The 10,439-nt window shown below is 41.7% G+C and overlaps 1 protein-coding gene across 3 annotated transcripts in view; it reads left to right on the plus strand.

Annotated features, from left to right (window-relative positions):
• Positions 1 to 10,178, plus strand: part of si:dkeyp-14d3.1 (transmembrane protein 132D) — a 909,489-nt gene extending 899,311 nt beyond the window's left edge. For all 3 annotated transcript variants that reach the window (XM_048611779.1, XM_048611782.1, XM_048611780.1), the window contains one exon: positions 8,212 to 10,178. In XM_048611779.1, coding sequence (XP_048467736.1) covers positions 8,212 to 9,408 — 1,197 coding nt within the window. In that variant the 3' untranslated portion in view covers positions 9,409 to 10,178. The remainder of the gene's footprint in view (positions 1 to 8,211) is intronic.
• Positions 10,179 to 10,439: the final 261 nt, after the last annotated feature.

Genomic DNA, 10,439 nt, shown 5'->3' on the forward strand with positions numbered 1-10,439 from the left:
ACAACTGAAGGGTGAAAGAAACCACTAGTCTTAAGATAAGTATTACAATTGCAAGGTAGAGCCACTGTTGTGCAAATACCTACAAGCAGCTCTTTTAATGTGGGAACAGGGGAAGACAGTATAATATGGGTCACATTTAACCATGGAATAGTGATTTTTTAAAAAAGTCCTTAGACTGTTAGACTCAATAAATGGAAAATTAATATTTGCATCAAGCATTTCCAGATATCTCTCTTTCCATCTCCCATTCCCATGCCCAGTCATCTGTAACCTTTTAAACTGGTAAAATGAAATTATTTATGCTAAGTGCCAATCTGTATCAATTCTGATTTCAGAATTGGCTGTATCTTGACTTTGGCTTTGACAGATAAAGTAATTTGATGACATGAAGCACTTGCCTCTCTACCTTCCCAAATCCCACCTGCTGCTGCTGTTGGGAAGTTCTGCAATTTGTTATAAAACAGTCATGGTTTGAGCAGTGGTCCACCAAACTTTCCATTCCCAGCTGTAATCACTGTCCCTTCTCTGGTATGGAATTAATTCTTCCTGCCTTTGTTTAAACCTCCTATGGTTTTCAGTTCTACTGCCCCACGTCAATTCTGCTCCACAATTCTATCACACTATGAAAAGATTGCCCAAATTTCCAATTTTGACAATTTCAATACCATGCTATGTCAACAGTCTTGTACCCATCAGGAGAACTTTGCTGGACTGGTTCAGACCTTCGCATACCATCTGGTGCAGGAAGAAGTAAAACTGAGGGAAAAGCAGTCGCCAATTTTATGGAACCAGGAGGAAAACTTTCAAAACCTTTTCTGATCAACTGACAACAGTTCCTCAAGATCTAGATCAATTGCATAACACAAACTCTGCGCATTAGTCATTAGGCTCATGAAACTGACGTTAGAACCCTGCATGGCATAAATATGAGGCAATCATCCTTAAGCATCTGCATTCCACGTAGGTGCCTGGCATTCACCTCGGCAAGTTTAGTTGCAGCACTTTGAGATCCAAAATTAGCCCCACAAATATACATGTTATGCCCCAAAATAAGAAAATCAACAATAAACTTCTTTCTCTTGACAGCAATTTCCCAATCCCATTATTTTAACAGAGCACATCATCTTGTGCTACTATTTCATTCTTGCTAAAAATCACCTAACACTGCAAAATATGTTCTCTTCTCAATTGTCCTGACATATTTTTAACCAAGATTTCACACAGTAGATTTAGAAAAAAGAGTATTTAAAATTTACTTTGAGTACTTTGAATCAATGACCTGGAAATGTTATACAGATTCTTGTGACTTTTCCCTCTATGATGTTGCTAAGGGATGAATGGATGATTCAGAGAGATAGTCATTAATGCTACCTGTCTGGGAGACTCCACCAATCCACCGCTGAAATTATTCCAGGAGATTTGGAGAAGGTTTGCAAAATTTCAGAACCTCTGTCTTTTCTGGTGTTTGAAAACAAACAGCACATGGACAAGAAAATGGGAAACAGAAATTGTTTCTCATAAAATCTGAACGTTGCACTGGATGTTTTTCTGGAGTGAGTCATCTCACACTGAGCACCATCAGTTGAATCTTTTAATTACCATTCGTACCCTGTTAATTCAAAGCTGCGAATTATCAATCTTGAGTTGTTGACTGCTGAGATCACTCGGGAATGACTATTATTCACCAACGTTCTTGTACAAAAATGTGTTGTTCTAAACCTTTTTGCGTAACATGACACACCAACACGTAAGTCAAAATCAAAAACATATAAATCATCCTCTGGCCTCAGGATTATTAGGTGCCTGAAGGCAGTGGCAAGGGAAAATAATTGGGCAGGTTGGACCCGGAGAGACGCTCATTCCCTCCTTAACACCTCAGCAAATAACTTCTGCTCATGAAAGTTCACGAGTGACCTTTGCAATCAGCCACCAATTAAGACCCTTAACAGGTGAATTAATGGTCTCAACCAGTTCAATTACCTGCCTTTGCTGCCAGCCAGAAAAGTGACTGCTTTCCCAACAGGGAAATCCAGACAACCTGCCTGCCAGGTTCGGGGTACGGTGCTTTCATTAGTCCCCATCAGGGAGTAATCAGTGCAGAAATAGGGGAGTGGATCTGACTGCTGAAAGCCACCTCACTGGCTCTCCATGGCTGCACAACCTGAGCCTCCAGTGACATTCTTCAGCTCCTGACACTGCTTGCCTCTGCTTGACTTACAGCCTCACAAGGGCTGGGACTTCAGTGACAAAGGGACAAGGGTTCAATTAGACAAGAAATTTACTGAATGGCATTTAAGTGCCCAAATTGTGTTTGATTCGGTGAATTTCCTCACTGATGGGATGGGGAGTTAGGCATTGCTAAAGCCACCTGCCCTAACACCAATCCCTAAATCCCAGCCATTACTTGAAGTCAGCTGCTGCTTCTTGTAAAATCTGTATCCATTATGGCAATTCAACGTATGATATTACTTATGAAATCAGCATGGCAATTGCTGGACACTGAGAAACTCATCAACACATCATTTGAGGACAAGAGAGAATACTTTCTAAAGTTTGTCAAACTGAAATGAATTTGGCATTAAGTTTACTCCCATTCAAAACCTACAACAAGTCAATATATCAAATCAGTTTAATCAGTCAAGCAAAAAGATGAACTTGCATGGTGCGTCATGTGATAATGACCATTTCAATGTTAAACGTTTTCATAGTGAAAGCCCATTCGAAAAGTAAAGTAGCTCATTATAGGATTCTTACATCAGTCCAGCCCAACTTTTGATGTCCACTGGCTGGTTGATCACAAGCTCCAGATTTTCCCTTGCACCTTTAAGAATATTAAATATGCAATAATGCTTTCACTTCTACCTCACAATTAAATTACCAGCAAATTCTGAGTCAATAAGTGGTTCATTAGCTTGCTTAGATATTCACAAAGTTACCTGTCATGGCTCTGATAGAAAGCTCTGATTTCTGTCAGCTTGTCAAAGATGAAAAGGGGCAAGCTGTTTGACAGAACAAGCGTCTTCTTTTAAAAATAAAAGCAGAACACAGCTGCCATTAATATCAGAAGACAGAAATAATGCTGCAAGGAGGCATGAGGAAAAGAAAGGAAGCTCTCCCCAGACTAGAGAGCAAGATGCAGAGAAGTTATTCTCTTTAAGTCAAGTCAAATGGCCCATCAATATGGAAAAGCAGCAATATCCTTCTATATCACATTACCAATTATACCAGTTGGAAATGTAAAGGTTGAACTGAGGGATTCTGATCAAATCCTGAATACATTTTTACTATACTGTGAGATAAAGTCATTTAGCGATACTAAATGGAGGTTTGTCTTATCAGCTCTGAAGAAGGGGCACTGAACCCAAAACATTAACTCTGCTTTCTTTCCATAGATCCTGCCAGACCAACTGAGTTTTTCCAGTAATTTCTGTTTTTGTTTCAGATCTTCAGCATTCACAGTTCTTGTCTCATCCAGCATCAGTTCAATATACCTTTAATGAGATTAAAGAAATCCTCGCATCAAACCCATAGAGATTTGAAGCATATCACAAAGAGAGGGAGTTAAATATTTTTGTCACCAGGCACATCAGTCCCAGCAAGTTCAGTGCATTTCATCACATTCTGGACTCATACCTAGTACACGGTGGAGAGTCCGTGGACAGTCAGGAAGTGGGCTGCTGACTGCTGAATGGCCAATTTCTGACTTGCTCCAGCACAATGGTTTTTATGTGGCAATTCCCATTGAGATTCTGGTTTTGTAGATGGTAGGGAATTAGGCAGTGATATTGTCATGAGGACACAGTTAAGTTCGTCTTCTTGGAGATCACCATTGTCCAGCATTTTTTTGGTGTGAATTTGACCTGGCATTTATCTGTTCAAGTTCAGATGTTGTTCTCCTGCATGCAAGGAGCTGACAGTTTCATGATCTGAGGAATTGTGAATGGGGGTCAACAGCCCTACTCTGATTTTGGAGTAGGGTAAGGTACCTGAGGATAGTTGGCTGTTCATTGTTACCGTAGCTCTGCAGCAATGAACTGGAACTGAGAAGGCTGACTTCCAGCGGCCATAAGTATCTTGCTTGTCCCACATATCACTCCAGCCAGTGGAGAGGTTTGTTTTAACTGGGCTCCTTGATGCCACACTCAGACAAATGCTGCCTTGATCTCAGAAGCAGTCACTCTTCCTTCTGGCATTCAGGTTTTGTTTCCATATTGGACAGTGATTCTATAAGGTTTGGAATGAATTGTCTTAGGAACCTAAACTAAGCATTTTTGAGTAGGTGCACTTGATAACAGTATTACCAACAACTTCTTCACGTTGATAATGATTGCGAGTGTCCTGATAGGTTGGCAGTATGCTAGATTGGATTTGTTGTGATGTTTGTGATCAGAATGTACTCGGGCAATTTTCTGCATTGTTCGATGGATACCTGTATGTGGGAGGGTTGCAGAGCTTTGACCTAATCCATTGGCTGTGATCTATTATTTGAGAATGTCTACAGTTTGCTGCTTTTAGTACATAGTCTGCATGTAGCCCCATATTGTAGCTGCATCAGGTTAGTACCTCAATTTCAAGTATGCCTCTCACTGCTCCTTGTTAATTATATATTAACTGATGATTACTGATGATTCTTCTGTACTTCCACTTATAAAAATGTAGCAGATCATTTTGTGTACCTTTCAGATTGGGTACTTAATAGTAAGGGGTTTATAAAAAAGATTACTTTAGTAGCATTATGAAACTGTGGTTATTGAGTTAGGAGATACATGTTTCCGACGTGTGCCTGTCTGAATAAAGGCTTATTGTCTAAAGATTAGATTCCAGTTCTGTCTTCCACTAACTGGCTTCTGGAATAGAGCAGTCCTGGCAATCTCTTCCACACTACAAATTCTTCACCACCTTTAATTGAGAAATCTTCTTAATTGCTCATTCATAGGATGTGAACATTTTTGGCAAAGCTAGTTTTTGTTGCCTATCTAACTTACCCTCGAAAAGGTGGTGACAAGTTGCCTTTTTGATCCACAAAGTGGACTGAGAGATATGCAAAGCCTAAGATTACAGATTGGGGAGGTATGCAGTCCTGTTGCTATAGATCAGTGGTTCTCAAACCTTTTGATTGAAGGACCCCTTTCCAAATGGATTGCCAATCACGGACCCTTATCTAAATTATAATTCTAAGTAGAAAGCACTTTAGCAATGCTTTTCTGGAAAGGGATAATTATTTAGAGTGACAATTTGAGCATAATTTCACCGATGCAGACAATGATGAGACCCACTGAACAAACCAGTAATAAAAGAAAAGTGCAACTCTGCTGACGTTTTTATGCATATGATAACTGCATGGCTTTAAAAGTGGTTAAACATTTGTCTTGATGTATGGGATACAACCTAATCAATTGACAAATCCCAAACAATGCCAACAACTATTGGCCAAAACAGTACTAACAACACTCTCACTCCATTTAGAGGCTTAAAATATATTAATATTCTGATTTCAATTATTCTGTTATAATTGACATTCTCAGAAGTACTATACTGACCTGTGGAAACCCAGTCCAGTTTCTTTTGTGGTATCTAATTATTCAAGGAATATACTTCTTTTTCAACATAATGCAGGTTTCAAATTAAACTGGCAACTGCTCCATGACTGCAAATGTCAAACAAGCAGGAGACTGGTATAGGCAGAAAATGTTGGAAATACTCAGCAGACCAGGCAGCATTATATAATGGCATTTGCTCACAGCATGAGACCAAATTGAATTCACCGCAGTATCACATCAGCAAATGGTGTCCCACCTTCCCACCACTTCTGCTGAGAGTAAATGTGAGCATCATGACTGAAAACAATGGCAACTGGAGCACCTGTCACTGTAAAGAAAGCCCGGGTTATTTTGGGAGCTTCAGAGGTAGACAACTTGTCAGCTACTTATGAATTAGTTTATACAAAGTGGCTTGCATATCCTTTTCTCTCTCTGTCATTCCACCCCTGTGTTTTTCTCTCTTTCATGTCTGCTAGAGAGACTATTTTACAGATCCCCCTGTAAAATGTCTACAGATTCCTGTGTCTGCAAACCTCACCAGGAGAATCACTACTATAGATGGTGCACAATATCTCATGGAGGTCTCGAGCTACTAGATCTTTTCCTAACCTATACCACTCACTATAATTATTTCCTCAATTTCTTTCTCCCACAATCTGTTACAAACCCAGCCTGATGACCAAATCCCTCATAACTAGACCAGCTGTGCTGGGGATGCTACCGAGCACCTCTTAATAATGAACATTATTATCCCCCACCCACTGAGCTGCTGTCGGTGCTGTTTCCAAGTAGCGTTCAAAATATGGAAATAATAATGCATCACTTGAGGCAGGGTGGGTGGTGACAATCTGCAGGAGGTCTCCTTGCCCTTTTTACTGGAAGCCATGAAACTCCATGGAGTCCGGTCCATGGGAATTCTCACCCACCCATGACATCAATCTCCACACATTATTCAGGAGTGTACTCAACCCCAGTCGTGTTGAGTATGCACTTGTGGTATTGTGAATCAATGCCAAGGTTTCAACCAAGCAGGTGATGTAGTTCAGTTCCTGTGTTTCTGTCTAGCACTTTGATGTAATAGATTGAACAGCTGTTGAAAGCCTAGGTCAGACATGCTGCTGGGGAATTGAAGTCACATACAGGCCACCCCATGCCAGAGTGGCAGCTTCGATCCCTGAAGGACATGAGTGAATTGTTCAATTTTTACAAGAGCTTCAAGAGCTATTTTTTAATGATTATTTTAACCTGGAATTTCAAACAGCCATAATGAGAATTGAATGCACATTCTGTCCAAAGGCGTGCAGGCTGGGTGGATTCGCCATATTACATTGCCCGTAGTGTTCAGGGATGTGTAGATTAGGTGGGTTACAGGGGGATGGATCTGGGTGGGATGCTCTGGACTTGTTGGGCCGAAGGGCCTATTTTCACGCTGTAGGGATTCTATGATGATTCTACAAATTATTAGTCCAGTTTCTGGAGTATAGCCACTACAGTCCTGTTTTCAGTCTTTGCTGGGAGTTGGAGTGCAACTTAGTGTCTTGCTGCATTTCATCCTCAAAAGCATTTGAACATCTCTTTCAGTATTTTGTGGTATATGACACATTAATTCTCTACAGACATGGGACCACCGGGACAAGAAAACAAGTGGGTGGACTCATAAGTAAGGGAGTCATGCCACTGGCACTGGGCCACACATCCTTCACAATTTAATGGATGGCAAGGGAAGTGTCACATGTGCTAGCTGTCTGTGGTCCAATTGAGGCCCTCACGTGGGCAAATAATGCCCAGTTAAGGACCACAGCCCCACACTGCTCCATTTCAATAGGGAGGGGATGTGGGAGAGAACTGCACCGAGCATGTAACCTGTCAGACTGCTGTTCAATCAAAATGAACAGTGGTGCTTCCTTCCCTGGCACAATGTGCAATTGAAGCCCATCCCCCAACTACCCCTGCCCCTCCCCCCCAACCTCCTCACACCACCCTCACTGGAGCCTGGCATGGCACAGCCCTGCTGAGAGCTCAGACATGTCAATGACCGCACTCGGGCATCTCTGCTTCCTCTTCCTTCTGGTCCTTCTGCAGCACTGGCAGTGACCATCAATCCTGGGTGTAGCACACAGTTGCTGGCCTTCAGTTGTTCAGGCAACTCCATGAGGAGGGACATCCTCCTGAAAACAGATGGGAATCTCGCCTCATACTATTAAAGGGCCATTGCCTGAAAAATTGAAGTGGGGTTGAGACAGTGTGTGATATTAATACACAGGTCATATGGGATGGGACCTGGGAGAGGTATGGAGGAACCTGTCCTTACCATTTAATCTAGTCCATGGTATGAGATTTCTCAGAATGTTCCACTATCAGAGTTGGCCTGAGTGAAGTCTATGATGCCTTCAGTACTAGGAACGTCATATATCTGAGTCAATGAAACCCATTAGTTGTTTCTGCATTTTATATTTTGAAGTTTTGATTGTCCATTTAGGGGATGATATCACTGAAAGAGCAATTTATTGCCCATCCCTAATTGTCATTGAGAAGGTGTCAATGGAGCTAATGCTGGAGGGCATCAATTGTGTGATCCCAGTAGAGCCACCAAAGACATGGCCCAATGAAATTTAGGGCCAAAATCTGAAAGCAATGTTAACAAAGCTGATTTTTTTTTATTCCCTTCTAGGAGGCGATAATCAGTGGTTGGATCCAGTTCAGTGATAACAGTCTGACTCCACTGGATATTTATGACCCGAAGGACTTTATACTTACTGTTACTTCACGGGAGGAAGCCATCGTCTCAACCTATAGGGACTTTCAGCTACCGTGGCCAGTCATCACTGCAGAGGGAGAGGGCCAAGGGAATTTGGTGAAAGTTGAACTGGTAATCTGTGAAGTTTGCCAGAAATCGAAACGGAAAAGCATCCTGGCAGTTGGAAGTAGCAATGTCCAGGTAAAATTTGGCCAGAGTGATGCAGACCCGAAGAGCGGCCGTACTGACAGTGGTGCTGGTGGAGAAATGGAGAACCACGCGAGTGACCGGAGGCAAAAGAATGTAGATCAAGACCGGGCAGGGCACAATGGACGCTACTTCAGCAGCGCTGCTTCAGATCGTGAAGAAAACTTCGTAGGCAAAGTGAGCAGTACAACCAAAGCTTCCGTGAACAAGAAAGGGAATGGAGTCGATCAGTTTACAGAAGACGACAGTCAGCTCCAGAACATCCCACTAGATGCTGCCAACTTCCCCTCAAATGACGTGACTAGGACTGGTGTGGGTGGTGAGAGCATGGATGAAAATGATCTGGTCCAGGCTCCTAGAGGTCTCACTGACTTGGAGATTGGAATGTATGCTTTACTGGGTGTTTTTTGCCTGGCTATCCTCGTCTTCTTAATTAACTGCGTCATGTTTGCTTTGAAGTACCGGCATAAGCGAATTCCCACAGAAGCACAGGGGAACATGAATCATTCCCATGACTGGGTTTGGTTAGGTAATGAGACTGAACTGCTGGAGAATTCCGCTGATATATCCCCACAGCAGCTCTGCGAACACACAACGGTCATAGACAAGGCAGCAGGTTTTGAGGAGAGCAACCATCTGCTTAATGGGGGATCCCAGAAAAACGTCCAAGGCCAGATACATAGATCTGCGCACTCCAGTGACGGCAAGGACCGCAAGAACGAACCTTTGAATTCTCCCACCACAAAACGAAAACGGGTAAAGTTTACAACGTTCACGACAATTCCATCAGATGATGGATGCCCTGCTACAAATTCAATCCTTTTGGGTAATGAGGAAGATATTAAATGGGTCTGCCAGGACATGGGCTTAGGAGACTCGCACGAACTGAGAAACTACATGGAGAGAATACATGATAATGTGTAACTATGTTATCCTATCTGTTTTCATTCTTTGCTCACCTTTATGCCTTCAGTTTTGGGTGATTGTGCAGGAAATCCAGTCAGCAATGGGACCGGTTTGTGGGAATTAAGTACTGGCAGAAAAGCACAGAATTGTACAGGTTACTGGACAAATCAGCACATGGTGACCTGTCAAGATTTAATATCCATTGTAATGCAAAATTCAAATGAATTAGGGTGTCATTTGGATGGACAGTGGAATAAGAGGCCAACAGAGGAGATGTCAATGGACATTTATATGACACGAGACTTTGAATCGGAAAATGGAAGGTCAGTGCAAATACAGAGGTACAAGAAGCACTGATGGGAAGGAATAAATGCCAGATTAATTCTGAAAGGGGTATTACAACACAGAGAAGAAGCAATGAACAGAGGGAGAAAGTGCACTCTAAACTGAATAAACATTAGCGATGAGCACCCCTGAATAGAGGCACCTTTCTGAATAGGGGGCCTATGGAAGAGGCTCTTCTGATTGGATGACATTATGGCAGTGGTCCATGGGAGATGGCCTTTATCACCAGTGTCTTAAGGGCCAACTCCAAATGTAATCATTTTGTATGATTTGTTAATCTTGGACTTCAGTTGTATTCTGAGTTCTTGGACCCTATGTTCTGTGTAAAATTTATTTTATAATGTCTTGTTTATAATTAGGCTCTCAGTTTTTCATTTTATTATTTATGCTGTAGTAATGAGCCGTACCTACCTTTATAACATCGGTGAAATATTTTAACAAAATGTACCTAGAATGCATTGTAGATTACTAGAATGTAAAATTTATTTATAAATATTATACACATTGTAAATAAAAGTTGCTTAAGATAGCTTGAAAAATCTATCCCTTTTCTGCCCACTTTCTAACCTGCCTTTGTCATATGCAATTCTTCCATTTGTTTTATGAATAGCTGCATTTACATGTAGCCTGGAGAGAGTTCCAGCAAAACCCAGAGATAGTTGTTAGTACAGCATAACAAAAAGTAATTAGACTATGGGGAATTT

This window comes from Rhincodon typus, chromosome 24 (assembly GCF_021869965.1).
Source record: "Rhincodon typus isolate 14 chromosome 24, sRhiTyp1.1, whole genome shotgun sequence".
Taxonomy (NCBI): domain Eukaryota; kingdom Metazoa; phylum Chordata; class Chondrichthyes; order Orectolobiformes; family Rhincodontidae; genus Rhincodon; species Rhincodon typus.